This window comes from Drosophila novamexicana, unplaced genomic scaffold (assembly GCF_003285875.2).
Source record: "Drosophila novamexicana strain 15010-1031.04,08,12 unplaced genomic scaffold, DnovRS2.1 tig00000193-arrow-pilon, whole genome shotgun sequence".
Classification (NCBI taxonomy): domain Eukaryota; kingdom Metazoa; phylum Arthropoda; class Insecta; order Diptera; family Drosophilidae; genus Drosophila; species Drosophila novamexicana.
The window spans coordinates 3,298,078-3,314,945 of record NW_020824787.1 but is presented as its reverse complement, the minus strand read 5'-3'; the positions used below and the strand labels follow the sequence as shown (position 1 = coordinate 3,314,945).

Here is a 16,868-nt window from a genome sequence, read left to right as displayed (position 1 = left end):
AAAAAATTTTTTTTTTTTTTGTTATTTACCAAGCCAATAAAAATTAAAGTACTTTTAACATAAATCAAATAACTGGCCAAATTTATTTATTTATTTATAAATGTTTTGAATAAGTCAATCAAAATGTATTTCCCCAATTTAAAGACTGTTAAAACCGCAGTTATCAAAGAATTGATGAGAGTTTAACAAACTCTGAAAATAAATTATGCAAAAATAAACCGTACACAAAATATATATATATATATATATATGCCTATCAAATACCCTGTAATAAGCCATTGAATATTGCGGGGCCTAAAAGTATGCAGTAAAATAATAACAAATAAATTAACTAAACTATATTGAATTTTTCCTGCAATTCCAATACTTTATTTAAATCGGGTGGAAGCTGCCATAACCGGACACCCAAAGCTGCGGTTCTTTTATCCGGTTATGGGCAGGTGTCCGGTAATGGAGCTGTTCTTTATAGAAGTATCGTTTGTTATATATGTATATAATTGAATTAGTTGGCAATAATTTTTATTTATTGCCAACAAATATTTTATCTCAATAAATTTTTGCTATCTTTGTATAGAATTTGAAATTGATTCTTTTTACAATTTTACTTTTATAACTAAATAATATTTAATGTACTGTAAAATACATCAAAGAAAATTGAAATATTTGTTTCAATATTATTTAAAATAAAACAAATTAATTTAAAATTGAATTGAAATCTAAAATGCAACTTACAATACATGGGTATTATGTGTGTGACTATATATAGCATGCCCGTATTAAAGTACTTAATGCTGTCTTTTATCAAAATAATGTTTAATACTTTATTATACCCCATTCATGCAATTGACGGCTGTAGGGTATAAAGAAACAAAAGTCAATGCACCCCTCCCCAAGCAAAAGTAAAATCAGTGTAAGGCACACATTCATTTGGTCGGTGTACGTATGTGTGCGTGTCTGTGAGTGTGTGTGTGCGTGCGTGCATATGTTTGTTTCTTAATGCGAGAGCAACACAATACAACGGTCGATTCTCCACTGTCAACTCTTATCGCCGATATCACATGTGTGTGACGGACGACGCGTCGCGTCGCGTCGCATTATCACACGCGTTCGCCCGCTTGCTCTCTCTTTCTCTCTCTCGCTCGCTCTCTGAGGCGCACGCACTCTCTGTGTTGTGCTGTTCTCTCTGTTTTCCTTTTGCCCAACTCTCGGTCAATGCTTCTGTTTCGTGCTCCTCCTACAACATGCACAAATACATATGCAAGCCGAACCGAGTCAATAGCCTCTGTTCTGGCCCCTTTCTCCCGCTCTTGCTGATTCTTTCTCTCCCGTTGTTGTTCTTATTGTTGTTGCTGTGTACCTATCAAATTTATTTAAATATTTTCTTTTTACTGTAAGCCTCCGCGCGTATGACCTGCCCATCCCGCCTATAAAAGCTGCCTTTATATACTGCGCAACTCGCACGGAAGATTCTTTATAAAAATTGCTAAGTTTCAGTTGTTTTTTGAATGGAAGAGATTTTGGTTTGGATCAAATACATACATAAGTACACATGTTAACAGTTAGGTATAAGACTCTCTCTCTCTCTCTCATTAGTATTCATATTATCATCTTCCTGGTTAACTTAAAGAAATGTTATCAGCCCAGTTAGCATTACATTATGCAGGTATGCCATAACCCACTCCTGACAGATCTCTTGATACAGCTAAAATGATCATCGATCTGAGGTGAAAGGGGTCAAGGTCTCATACAGAAGCACATCAATTAGACGGCCATGTAAATTAACACAGCAGAAGCTGAGCCCAAGCCTCTGTCTTGATCTTCCACAATAAAACAAAAAGAAAGATTTGGAATCAACTAGAAAAACTATCAAATATACAATTATGGACTAGAAAATTATTAAAAATAATATAAACCAACGCACTGCAGCATCCCCAGAAAGAAAAACAAAACAAAAACAACAAAATATTTCAAATTATAGAAAAAAATAATATATGTTAATTTTATGAAATGGGAAGCCAAAGTAAATAGAGAGTGCAATGAACCGCAATGTGCGTGCATATGAGACAGCAACAATAACAACAGCAGCAGCAATAACAACAACAACAACAGCAACAACAACAACAACAACAACAACAACAAACAACGACGTCAGGCACAGGCCCCAAGTGGGGGTCAATGCAGTCAGCAAGAGACAACGTCAAACAAAGCATACGCACACACACACACACACACGCACACACATCGTCCACAGATACATGTTGCATGCGCATGCAAAGTATCTGATGAATACGCAGCTCATACATTTCGCCTGCCCGTCCGCCCGCCTGTCCGCCTGACACTCTGCCTAGAAGACAGCCACATTAAAAGAGACTAAATAACAACAACAATTGCAATGTCCGGGTCTGATATGCCTGGCAAAATGTCTGGAACAATCAAAAATACGACACGCTAGGCAACAGTTAGTTCAAATAGATATCAAATATGTCCAAGACATAACAAAATAAGTCCATGTCAGGTCAAGTCAAATACATTTTGTTCAGGCCGCACTCATAAATATTAGGTCAAATCTTTTTTAAACAGGCAAAGCATAATTTTTGGATTTTTGTTTTAGAAATTTACAAGACGTGCCCCTAGACTGGGATATTTGTAGTTAGCTGGAACAAGTGGAATTGGTACACTTTCGTCTATAGGGAAGCCAATCATTTAATAATAAATAGTATTTAATATTTTCATAAAACGAAAAAGAAGGTTGTAAGCCTAATAATGCAGGAAAAATAGTTAATGCCGATATCCTGAAGATATCTTGAATATCAAAAGGTATTTCATACAACAACTTAATTTTCGACCGAGCGCTGGAACGTCTGGAAATGAAACATTCTCGTTATTTATTTATCATTTTCTGTTAGCGCAGCCCTAAACTTATATTTAAAAACATGTTTTTCAACATTTTTATTATAGATATATTTAAAAATTTGAATGTCCCCCTTTCGAATGCGAATTTCAGGGAATTTACCAATTTTTGTAGATAAGTTAGGATTAGTTCGAAATTCATTTCATCCATAACTTTTATACTTTCTAGTTTTTAAGCAATTTTTTTTTCTTTTGCACTAAAATAAATATCTAAAAGCTTTTTTTGCATAATTTTAAAAGGAAATAACACAATATTTTGTATAATTGAGCTCAATTAGATGCCTGTCACTTGATAGTTTTTGCCTTTTGCGCTTGAGCAGCAACAATTGGAATATCAACTATTTACGTTGGATTCAGTTACTTGTAGTTGTTCATTCAGTCATTTTTTGTATATATTTTTTTAATTTAGTTTTTTGTGTTTTTTAATTTGATGCTTAGATTGGAAACTGGCAACACTTTCGCTGGACCGTTGATTAGTGACGTCTATCAAATAGAAATTTGTTGTTTAAAGTTTATGTGTATATTTGCTTAGCTACTTTCGAATGGGGCATGGGCACAGATTAGCATAAAGCATATCAATCAAATGCCGCCCACAACCACAAAATCATTTTATTCATTAAACATGTACTCAATTTTCTAATGTTGCAAATTTTCTATTCAAAACATCATGCATATTATATTATATTTCTTCATTATCATATTCATATTATTTTACATCTTTTACAACCATTTTTCGTGTTCTGTTTTAATTTTGTTTTCAATTCTATTGCGATAACCTTGTAAATATAATGAGGGAGCTTTCAGTTTGCAACGTCAACATTTGGCACAGTCATGACTTTGTCAGGGAATTCCTCGGGCTGACCCATTAAATCGCAACGTGGCTCAGATGGCACGCTTGCCCAAATAACTGCAAAATATGCAGTTTTTTAAATGTTTCCTATCTTTATGCAAGCTACAAACAACAACAACAACAACAAAAATTAAAGAGCTCTGACAGTTTAGAAAGAAGCAAGACAGCAACAAATCAAGTGAAAGAAAACAAACTTTAGCGTAAGCTAAATTCGTGGGAGAAACTGAAGTCAATAAAAAAAATTAAAAAACATAAAACCAAAAAAATAAAAAAAAAACATAAAAATATAAGTATATTGCCGGCCTCAAGTAACAAAATTTCATTGTAAGTCTTTGTGTATTTTTAGCATCAACCTCAGCCAAAACTCTTAATTTCCTTACTTTCTTTTTAATTTGTAATCGACATTTGTCGACAACCAACAAATTTGTTAAGCTCCGCTTGGCTTTTATTTTTGTGGGTGATGTGACAAAACTCACGTAGGCACCCATAGAATGGGCTTTCCTCAAGGTCTATGACTTTTGGAATGAGTAAACATTTTATATATTGACAGCCGATCAATGCACTGCATTTTATAATTTGCATGCGTAGACAATTTGTTAAGAATAAAAAAGCAATTGCAAAGATCACAATCTCACTAAAGTATGAGTAGATAATATATCTAACTATATACAAAAACACTATTCGAAAAACTTTCTTGAATAACTCTGAAGTTTAGAGTTTGATCTTTTTGAAAGTGTTGGAGCTTACATAAGTCTGACTATACGAAAAACATCACAGCAATTAAATCAATTATACAAATAGCATATCTATAAATTAAACCGTTTGATATGATGGAAATTGTAGAACATGTCAAATGAAAATTAAAAGAATATAATATTTCATATTTCAAGTCTCTGGCTTACAAAGCTTTTATACAAACGGACAGTGCACAAATAAAATAAATATCGGAAAATTGAAAATGAATATCGGATTATCACAAATTGTCCCAAGCCTTTGCCGACCTTTAGTATGTCCACTTTTGTGAATGGCTCTGGCCACATTCTCTACAGGCAATCGATAATTGCGCAGGCATTTTCAATAAAAATGATCTGGTCACTTTTTAATCGATAACTAGAACAAAAACTGTTATTGATTTCGCCAAATGAATTTTACCCCCTTCAGTAGTGTTTGAATCGCTTTTGCGCGTTAAGCTTACTTTTTGCACAATCTTGAGGTTCACTTTTTTTCTCTGTCTGAAAATATTTACAGTCTACACAAAAGTGAGTCAAAGTTTCAATTATTTGGACAGCGGTTAAAAAGTGTGTTTGTTTTTGGGAACTATTTAGTAAGTTGCATTAAACTAAGTAATTACAACTTTTACAGCGCTACCCAGTTATCTGCAAAAATGTAACCCATAAATATACAATTCAATTTAATCGTTTGATTCTTTCTAGCTTATCGCTAACGCTGATAAAAGTTGCTTAGCAAAGTAACAGAAAAACAGAAAAATTAAAAGAATTTTAAAAACAAAAAAAAAAATAAATAAATAAAAAAGTTCTAGCTTATCTGTTAAATTGACTCAAACGCGTTTGTTTGATGGCAATCAGTTATCATCCGTATAGGCTATCAAAATGTTATGTGTCTACAAATTCTTCCAGCCATTCTGGCAATATCCGACATCCACGTCTAACACTGTGGATTTAACACATTTAAATATTAAGCTTATGGAGGTAATATTATTGTAGTTCGGTTAAAGCATAATGAGATTAAATAAACATAAATCTTAAAGGTAATCGGAAAAGGAAACTTCACAATAGCGTACAAAGCAACTAGCGACCGCAAACTTTTTGCCGCTAAAATCTATTATTATTTTTACGCGAATTATGAATGGGTCAAAATCAGATACCAGCAGCTACATACAATTAAGCACCCGAATATCCTGAATTCTCATGGTTCCGAAAAGTTACCAGGCAAAGTAATTGCCGTATTTATGGAATACGCTGACGGCGGATCGCTGCATAACTATATACACGGATCTGGCAAATATACTAGAAATAATGCATATGATTTGATGGTCCAGTTGGCAAAGGTTTGTTCCATTCCCAACAATATACCAGTCATGTGGCACTCTCATATAATTCTCATTTTGCAGGGTCTTGCATTTCTTCACGACCTTAAGCCAAGTCCGATATGCCATGGTAACCTAAAGCCCGAGAATTTGTTTTTAACTGAAAATTATAGCTGCTTAAAGATCGGTGATTTGGCCAGTGGAGTGGAATTTATATCAAACTGTTATACACCACCAGAGGCACGCCTAACCAAGACGCGAAATTTCTGTACAATATCAGTCGATCTAATACACGCCTATATTTTGGAGTCGAGCAAAAGGTGTTACACCGAAAAGTACGACGTCTATAGTTTTGGTATAATTCTCTGGGAAGTATTAACACGCAGGAGGCCTGTTTTTGAAAACATATGTGAACTTTTGACCTGTGTTCCAAAAGATGTCGGCTCTAGCAATGTTAAGTCCCTGATTGCCAGATGTTCGCAGGATGACCCACATAGGCGGCCAATGATGAAATATATGGTAATGGATCTTCTTCAAATCAGGTATCTTTAGCAGTATTATATGCATATATTATATATATATATATTTATGGTGGATTTGTGTTGTTCAATTCGTTTCCACAGAAATGACGTCGTAACATATACGCAGGAAAGTAAAGCAACAGAAGAGAAACCGATTTTCAAGGCTCTCAAGGAATTCCCCGACTTGAAACTGGGAGAGGTAAGGTTTTTCCAAATCAAGAACTTTATTAAATTTCTGAATTCCAGATCATGGGACAGGGCTCTTTTGGCGCTGTCTACAAGGCAACATTTCGTGGCGCTCAAGTGGCCGTCAAGCGATATTATTTGAATAACACCCAAGGCAACCAGGGCATTGAGAGGGAAGTGCGTTATCTATCCCGCGTCAATCATGAGAATATTATAAAATTGTATGGCACCATGGTTGATGAGGAGGGCAAAACTTTAGTGGTGATGGAATACGCAGACTGTGGCTCATTACACAGTTATCTGTATGACAATGGTGAACAGAAGCCAAATTATAAATACACGCTTGCACTCGAATGGATGCATCAATTGGCCAAGGTAAAACCAGAGAAAAGTTATCTGGCAGGACGTGTAAGCTACTCTACTTGGTCCCATTTTAAGAATATCTGTTTATAAGACAAATACAATTAGATTCGTTTTTTTTTTTGCAGGGCATTGCCTATTTACATGCCATGAAACCAAGGTCTGTGATTTATCGTGATCTTAAGCCACACAATTTGTTATTGACGAACGGATATCGCACATTAAAAATAGCCGACTTTGGTACAGTCACCGAATTGGCTACTGTCATGAGCAACAATGTCGGAACTGCCAGCTATATGTCGCCAGAGGTTTGCCTAACTCGTAATGTCAAGGAATATATTGAACAAGGATTATCGTTTAGGTTGTCCAGTCCAACAATTACACGGAAAAAAGTGATGTTTTCAGCTTTGGCATTGTGCTGTGGGAGGTGTTGGCGCGAAAAAGGCCCTTCTGTCATCTGGAAAATCGCGAACCATTCGCCATTATGTATCAAATTGGCATGGGTAGGCATAAGGGTTAATATATATATATGTTATACATGTATTTCAATAAGTTTCTCGCTTAAGGCAAACGTCCTATTCTGGAAGATGTCAAGAATTATCCAAACGTAAAGCTTTTAAGATATGTTATCAGAAGTTGCTGGCACATGGAACCGAAAGAACGACCAACAATGGAACATTTAGCTTTATGTTTAGACGATTGTTGAAAATGGAGATAATTAGTAAGGAATTTATTTTTATCTCTTGTGACATTTGTTTTGGTTGATTTGTAATAAAAATTCAAAATTTCAATTGTTTTAACCTAGTTTTGCTAGTCTCTAGCCTTTGTGGCCTTACACGATGGACGTGTTCACATCTTTTATTGGTCAGACGGACTTGGCTTACCAATATACCCTTTATGCTAACATTCAATGGGTACAGGGTATAAAATCAACAACTCTTAACTGACTGATTAATTGACTGAGTCGGATGGCATTTGGTTGTTGAATAAGGGCCACTCTAAGTCTAACAGCTTGCTAGTTGTTGCTTTTAGCGCTTAAAGGGAGCTACTACGTTTAATGAAAGGGGGTAGGGTGCGGGCGGTATAGAGAGTAAGTGAGATAGATAGAGAGAGGCGCGTAAGCCTGACGCTTCTTGTATACGAAAAAGGTTGTTGACTCTTTACAGCAGCAGCAAAACAGAACCGAAAAATAATATAATTCGCATACACGCACACACGCACCAAGAAAAGGTGAGCAAAGGCAAAAAGGAAGACCAAAAAAAAAACACGCAAAAATTACGTGAAAGTTTGGCATTGCATACAACACACGCACACACACACGCACACACACACGCACACACACACAGCTAAGCAGCGCACGCAATCAAAAGCTGAAATTTTTGAAATTCTTATCGCGTTTTTATTTATTTATTTCTTTTATTTTATGTTTTTGAATACATTGACCGATATTAAACAAGTCGCCTTTTTACGCAAGCTGACCAGTTGTGCGTGTGTGCGCGCATATGCGTGTGTGTGTGTGTGAGTGTGTGTGCATGTTAAGGGCCTGAGTTCATTGGCAGCGTCTTTTGTTTAGGTTTTTTTTCGAGATTTTTAGACCTTTTTTCTATTTTTGGCATAATTTGGCTGGCATTATAAATGTTTATTTTTTCCCCCCTTCTTTTTTTTATATTATTAGAGTTTCAATAATTCCAACAGTTTTATACATAGCTCGAAATGAAAGCAAAAAATTTAAATATAAATAGTTGAGCGCTGACAAAAGAATTGGGTCACCAATTAGTTGTATATATATTTAGTATTTTTTATTTGTTTTTGTCTATCGAAATGTTGTGCAATTTATTTGATGTTTTTGTCAATTGTTTTTTTTTTTTTTTTCATTCTACATTTTTGCTCTCAGCTGCCTTTAATTAATTTTGTTTGCGCTGCGGAACTTCCTAAACAAATTGACAAATGCGGAACATATTGCTAAATATATATATATATATATATATATATATATATTATTATATATATATTATTATATTATGCGATACTTTTTTTTTCCTGTTTTGCCGTGCGCCTTTGTCTTTCGTTTCAAAGCTATGACCATGCTCAATTGCGTTTTTTTTTTGTTTTGGTTTTTTTTTTTTGGTCTTTCTTTTTGGCTTGTGTTACTGACCCAATTCTTTTGTTGTTCGCTTTGGTCACTTTGGTCATTTCTTTTTGATATGTTATTTATGACCGACTTAATTTGTAGCCTCGTCTATGCAAATTTGTTTCTTGGCGTCATTTTGGTTTTTTGCTTTTTGGTTCTTTCCATATACCCTGAGCTCGGGCTGCAAAAATGGGTTACTTGAGGATGTTTAAGCGTTTGTTGTGTACGAAATCAATATGCTTAATTAGCTTTCATTTGCCCCATGCTCTGGCCAAGGCCGTCGATTCTATGAACGATCTATAAGAACTCGGCTTCCATAAAAGTTCAAGGCACCAAATTTGGTATGTAGTTACTTTAATAAGTTATTGAATTGCCTGCCTTAGAACTTTGCTGATTAGTAAAGCTTTTTTTATGATATTGAAAATAACAAAAAACTGGAACAAAAAAATAGGCTCTACTTGAAATTTTCACACATTTTATGCTATTTATAGGGACGTAATATCACTTATATCATTCAGCTGCCCCTTACAGGGTATCCCAACTGTTACAATAGCCTCCTTTTCCGTTTACAGGGTATCTTGGCCATGAGAAATGTGCAAGGTTTTTGAAGTCAGCGTCAAACTGCTTGTTGCAGGCGGGGCAACAGTTAGGCCAAGCGCGTTAACTTGGCCACGAGTCGTATACGTAATTTATGCATGCACATAACCAGCTCACAAACATATATACATATACATATTTATATCAATTCCAGTTCTTGGCTGTTCTGTGTGGGTGTTTCTCTGTTGTTGTTGTTGTTATTGTTGTTGGTTTTCTCTATCTCTAAATTGAATTTGAAAGGTGACTTAGAAAGCAGCAGGCAATAGAACTGAGAAAAGTCAACCAACTACTTTCAGAGTTGACCAACTTTGGCTAACATTGCAAAAGATTACACTAGATTACATTATATAAGCGCTACGTAATTGAATCGAGCCGTCTAGGGAAGGAGTGTTACAGGGAGGGGCGAGGTGGGCAATGCTTGCGACTTGGCGGCAAACACTTGTTGACATTAGCCGAGAGGAAGTTCATAAATATGAAGCGCTTTCTTCTCTTATTTTTTTTTATGTATATATATCTTTTTTTTTTGCCCAGTTTCACGAACTTTCACGTCACATTGTGTGGTAATTAGTTAGCTGGGAATTATGCTTCCTAGTTTTTTTTTGCGCCTCGCTCTCTGTTTTTTTTCCTAGCTTTTTTTTTGCAATTGATTGGCAGCGGCCAAGTGGGCCATCAGTTTGGCGTCTGCGACTTGTATGTGTATAATTTAGCATATTAATTGACACAGTTGCCAGCTTTTTTTTTTCCTCTCCTTGCCTCTTTTTGTTGTTGTTGCTGTTCTACGCACTTTCTCCACATGAGATCTTTATGAACTATGCAAAAAATGTCACGAGAAAGCCACAAAATGCATTTAATACTTAAATATACTTCAACAGTCAAGCATTTTATTGCACCGCCACATTTGAAAGTGTCATTGCAACTGGGTCAGCTATAAAGCCATGTATGCTATAGAGCTAGCCGAAACTGGAGAGTCGAGAGGGGCGCACAACCACAACGTTGTAGAGTCGTCAACACACATTACATCACAGAGCCGAACAGTTAAATATCCATTATGCAGATAAAACTAAAAATAAATAAGAGTCAAGTAAGAGTGCTTAAGTGGGCGGGCAGCTCGACTATGAGATACCCTACACGGGGCCAGTTATCAAGGAATTGAAACAAACTTCATCTGACCGGGTAATAGGGGCAAACAGATGCCTTCGACTAACAGATACCCTGCATCCAGCAACAAATTTGTTCTGAGCGGGCAACAAATGCGCCTACCTTCGACTAACAGATACCCTGCGGACGGGTAATTTATCGATGATTTGAAACAAACTTGATCTGAGCGGGCACTTATGTTCAAAATTATAATTCTGAGGGACTCATAGTTCTCGAGATAGACGCTCTGATACATAAAGACCGATATGGCTATATGCTCGTCGTCCTCGATGCCGCAGCTCGTCGTTCCCTTCAAGAATATATATATTAATGCAATCCATAAATTCCTATATTCCTACATACACTCGAACAAATTCATTATACCCTTCATAGCTAATTTCAGTGTAAAAAAAAAATTTTAAAAATCAAAACTGGGGTGCAAATTAGTTGCGCAAATATTGAAAGTGCATTTGAGTGCATTTCAGCTGAGCGGAAGTAAACAGCCGGCAAAAGGCAAGAAAACAAAGTAAATTATGAAAAAATAACACAAATTTAGCGCATCCAAAGAGACTTGAGATACAAATACATAGAATCAGAAGTCACTTGTGTGAACAAAAAGAATTAGTCCTAAATGGGTTTTCTAAAGCATATCCATAAAGGCAACCTGTTCAGAAGAACAAACCAGAAGTGGTTCAGTTCAGCTGAACCAGTTCTATGACCATCTAAAGCTCACATTCCAACAAAAACAAGTAGCATATTCAACCACTTTTTGCATATTTAAAATGTTTGTTAAAAGCTCAGCCTTTTGTAGGAACTAGAAAGCGTAGATGATTTGAAATATTTCTCCCAAAAGAGTGGAATATAGGTGGAATGAATTTTGAAATTAATTTTCAATATATAACTATATATTTGCTATATATTCCTGCCATATTCCTATATACATGTTTATATTCCAGACATAGGATTAAATCAGTCTGCGAAAGGTGCTCACCTTCGTTAAAGATTCGAAAGAATTTAAAATTTGTTTCAGATCAGGCCTTAAAGCGCTTTTAGAAAGATTTAAGAACACTTTTTAAATGGTCTCAATAAACATTTTGGATAAAAAGAGCCAAAAGAAGCATTCGACACATGATGGAAAAATTTGGTATTAAGGTAAGTGCAAAGCTAAAGATATGTAACATCTAAATATAAGTCCAGACAAACATAAGCCCAGCTGCTATGCCTAGAGAGGATTTATATGATCTTAAAGATCACAAGCTATATGCCTTAAAGGCTGTCGGGGAAGGCGTCAGAAGGAACCGCTAATTGCATTAGATGTAGTTGTAACAAATTGACAGACACTTGACATATAATTGAATGCTGTGCACAGCTCTGGTCCTAGTTTATCAGTAGCTAGGGGGCAGAAGTAGTCGCAATTAAAATGAAATTCATTGGCATTTTCACCTGGTGTCAGGTGACAGTCGCTCAGTTTGTTGGGTTGATAACAGAGCGTGTGCTGCAACAACAACGAGACGTGTTAATCAGTCTGTATAAACAGATGCGACCCACACCGAGGCAACAACAAGGCAACAATAATAACAAGCTGGGAAATGCTGACGAAAAGAAAACTCAGTGAAACTTGGAGGAAAAAGTCGGCGACGCGTCAGCGCCACAAAAATGTCTTTGACTGCGGAAAAATAAGGCAGCAAAGTGTCATAAACAATGCAACAGGCGAAAGGTGGGGAAAAGCCCACATACAGACAGAGCGAAAGAGAGAGGGGACGAGCGAGTGAGAGAGCGAGACAGACAGAGAGTAGGAAGACAGCCAAAGATTTATTTCTGGCTAAAATGCAACTTTGTATGCGCTTCAAATTAGTCAGAGATTTGTCTATTTTTGTGAAATCTTTGCAGACAAGCACGAAGCACGTGGCCTTGTCACAGCCAAATGTATCTATGTATCTAGTATCTGCATGTTTGTGTATCTTCTTTTTTAAACATTAAGTGTGCATTGACTGTGCTAGATCTACAAGCTTGCAGCATTCAGTTGTTCGGCAAGTGAAGGACATGCCAGAAATTTGTTTACAATAATTTATTTAATATATTTTAGTATTTATATTTCATATACTCTAAATTGACAATTAATAACTTTTTAAGTTGAGATACCCTGTTGAGAGGCCTTCATGCAATGCCTAGACACAGGTTTAGTTGAAGTTAAGATACCCTGTTGAGAGGTTATGCCTAGACATTTGTTAACTTTGAGTTAAGATACCCTGTAAAAAGGACATTATCAATGCCCAAAAGGAAGTTAAGATACCCTGCTAAAATGCCTTTACACAAGGCCTACTCAAAAGCAGTAAACTTTATTCTCAAAAAAAAAAAAAAAAAACAAGTTTAAAATGGTAATACTTAGTCAAAATAGCTTATCAACATTTTGGACTGAAAATGCTGAACTCTGTTTTAATTGTGAATAATTTTAAACATATTTATTATAATTTCTTAGGCGCCAGAATAATATTTAGTTTTGTATATTTTATTTATTTTAATCTTTCTCTGGAGAGAGTATTTATTATTATTCTTAAATGTTCAACCTTCACAGACTTTTCCTTTTTTCCAGCTGAAAGCAATTTTGCTGCTTTTATTTTCAATTTTCCTTATTCTTTTTTCTTTGACACATTTTTCTCAAATCAGCTTGGAATCCTTGGCTATGAAATATTCATCTTAAAGAGTAGCTAAAATTTGGCTCCAACTTGCTTTTGATTTAAAATTTTCAATTTATCTTGCAGAATGTTTTTCTTTCTTGAACAAACAAAAACAAAGCTAGCCAAACTTACACCGAAAACTGTTGAAATTTTTCATTAAGCAACATATCGAAAGTTATAAGCTTTTTCTCTCGTGGAAAACCAATTCCTATGATTGCAAAATTTGCTTTGCAACCAACTTGTTTACATTTGTCTTGTGTTTTTATACCCAGAATACATGGAAAGAGCATGAAAGGAGTATAAGGATTTTGTGCAAACGTATGTAACGCACAGAAGGAAGCTGCTCTATAATGTTAATATATATTCTTGATCAGTATCAATAGCCGAAACGATCTAACTCCTAGTGCCGGCACATAACGAGTTTATCGAGCTTTCGCTAATCGATAACTTGCAAGCAATCGATAAATATCGATATCGAAAAACTGTCTTTTGTGCAAATCTCTTAGGTTCTAGGAGCTACATTCACTAAATTGGACATATTGCTCCAAGAATAGCATATACCAATTGAGTATCTTTCTTTTTGCAGGGCATCAGCTAGTCGTGCACTCCCAGCTGCACTCCCTTTACTTGTATTTTCTTCTTTTGGTTTAAGGAGCCGTCCAATCACTAGCCAATTAACCTTTTGAACACAACTTGCCATTAAACTACTTAAATATAGACTTTAGGAAGCGCCTGTTCTGTGGGCGTTTTCATGATGTTCCAAATATGAGCTTAATTTGTGTTATTATATCACGTCGCCTTTTTAGTTGTTATATTATTTGTTTTTATTTCTTCCGGCCTAATTGAGGGTCTCAGGCAGCGCCAGTTCCAGTTACGCAGATTATAACATAGTTTTATAATTTGCACGTGGGAACATGTAACAAGTTTATTTAATCGTTTGCCAGAGAGCTGAAAGTGTTTATTAAGTTTTTGAACTCAAATTATGAAAGTTGAAAACGGGGTTCATTGAACTGTTTGGCCATAACATTGTCTGGGTTTGGCGTTTAACTAGCTGAAACTTAAATGTTTTTTTTTATTATTGAGTTTCGCTTAAAGTTGAAGAAGTTGTGCAATTGTTTTTGTATTAAGATTATAAATGTTTAATACGCTTTTATTTCTTCTAGAATTTGTTTTAGTTGTTCTCTTTATAGCTCTTCACTTATGTTGGATATATACTGTACTAGAGGATATTCCCCGGCCTTGGCCGTGGCGTGTTTTGTGCTGTCTTAAACTTCACTTTTTTTTGAAAACAAGCTTAAAATCCATTGAAAAAACAGCAAAAAGTTGGAAACAACTGTTTACGCCCATTTTAGTCTTATGGTAAGAATCTTGAAGCCTAAATATAAACTTTCATGCATAAGACCTTTGACCTGTTAGAGAGTCCAAGAGCAGTTGATATCACGAAAAGCTTATCGAATGAATTTCAACAAAGATCTCTGAAAATGAGTTTGAGGCAGATCCGATGGTAAAAAAAATGAGTTTCATACAAAGCTTTTTCAAGATTTTTCCACATATGCGAGTGCAATTTTCCGAAACCCGTAACTACAGTGAAAATTTCAGCTCTTACGGTTCGGACTATGCTTTGTCACAAGTCGATCAGCCATTGGGTCAGTCAGTCAGTCAGTCATTCAGTCAGTCATTCAGTCAGTCATTCAGTCACTCGATCAATCAGTCGGTCAGTCATTCAGTAAAACAGTTTTATATAAAGAGATTGATTGGAAAACAAATTCGAGTACAAGTATTTTATACTTTCCTTCATGTTTACATTTCCGCAGCATTTGCATAAATGTCATGACCTCCATTGTCACATTATTTGCATTAAAAAATGTCTATTGTCATTTTATTAAGATTGTTGTCCTCTCTTTGAATGCAATCAATTTCCCCTCTATAATAATATTTTGTTAAAGTTATGTTATTGTGCTCCATGGTCACATTATTTTAAACACATAAGCTCCCTCTCTCTCTCTCTCTCTCTCTCTCTCTCGGTATATAACAGAAGTTATACTGCATAGTTATATAAGTTATATAGGAATCAAGATTGTCAAAGATTTACTAACAATTTCTGGTCCTCCACTGTCATTTTACTTTTGTATAACAAATAAAATAAGTTAACACAAATGACTCACACATTGGTTTCTTTTTAAAATAAGGAAAGGCAAAACTGGGCGTAGAAACTTCGGAGACTTTGGGATATTATTTTGCCTATGCGTCGGCGACAATGTGCCAATAAAATTGCTACCAGCTGTAAGGAAGGGAAGATACAATTGAGCAATAATAACAACAACAACAACAACAAGAAATGCAAGGCAAAGCGGAACGCGCAGAAATGAAACGCATAGCGAACGCTTTGCAGGCAAACAAATAAACAAATGAAATGAACAAATGATGAAATGAGCAAATGAGCAAATGACGTTTTGTGTGAAAGACGCAAAGACGAAACAAGGCGTCGAAAACGTGCGAATGGCGCTCGTCGGCGGCAGAGCGACGCCGGCTGGCAGCGCAGCGGCCATTGAACCTGGCAAGTGGAGCTCAGAATTGGCGAAAGTGAAGACCCACTGCCGCAAGCCAGAGACACAGACGCATAAAAGACAGCCAAAGAGAGATAAATCAAGAGAGGGAGAGCGCAACAGCAGAGCGCAGCGATCTACGCGCTGCTGTGCGCTGATGACGCAGTCGTCAAAAGGCAACAACATATATACAACAATAACAATAAAACTCAAAGCTGATGATGGTGCTGAAACAACAAAGTGCGATTAGAAGCTGCCAAACAAGCGGCGAAGGAGTGGGAAGAGAGGCAGCAAGAGCAGCTTAATACAAAACACAAGACACACTGACTGACTGACTGACTGACTCGTCTTACGATCATCATCATCATGATCATCGTCATCATCATCGTCATCATCAACATCGCAAGCAGCGGCAGCGCCTACTGCTGCTTCTTGGAGGAAAACCCAACGCAGCCAAATAATGAAAACAACAACTAACAGCAAAAGAAAAACAAAACTAACAAAAAATTTGTTGATCACATCACAAACAACAGACACAACAACAACAACAACAAAAGGAAAAAGAAAAAACGCAATTTGTTTAAAATGTAGGTCTATAGGTTTCTCGAAAAACCCGCGAGAGAAAGAGAGAGAAAGAGAGAGAGACGGGGCCGCAGCAGCTGAGGCAGCGGCAGCGACAGCGGCCGAGGCAGCAGCGACAGCAACAGGGAATAGCCATGGCAACAGCAACAACAGCAGTGGCACACACACACACATACACACATGCACACATTTGAAATGCCTTTTCCCCCATCATTTGGCTACACACACGTCCATGGCTTGAAGCAGTTAATGTTACACACGCGATTACACTGAGAGAAATTCAAGTGAGCCGAACATTATATATACATATATTATAAATATTT

General features: G+C 36.1%; 2 protein-coding genes across 3 annotated transcripts in view; one reads left to right on the top strand and one right to left on the bottom strand.

The window, feature by feature from the left end:
• Positions 1-16,868, bottom strand: part of LOC115759256 (ABC transporter G family member 21) — a 40,354-nt gene that overhangs the window by 3,482 nt on the left and 20,004 nt on the right. The window lies entirely within an intron of this gene.
• LOC115759007 (dual specificity protein kinase pyk3-like) lies at positions 5,303-7,608 on the top strand. 2 transcript variants are annotated; one of them, XM_030699815.1, is made up of 8 exons: positions 5,303-5,469; positions 5,529-5,828; positions 5,892-6,349; positions 6,431-6,527; positions 6,575-6,889; positions 7,003-7,182; positions 7,236-7,377; positions 7,441-7,608. In XM_030699815.1, the coding sequence occupies exons 1-8, from the start codon at positions 5,371-5,373 to the stop codon at positions 7,578-7,580; spliced, it is 1,731 nt and encodes a 576-aa protein (XP_030555675.1). In that variant the 5' UTR covers positions 5,303-5,370; the 3' UTR covers positions 7,581-7,608. The 2 variants fall into 2 exon arrangements, with proteins under 2 accessions (XP_030555675.1, XP_030555674.1); XM_030699814.1 differs by having other exon boundaries at positions 6,575-6,922.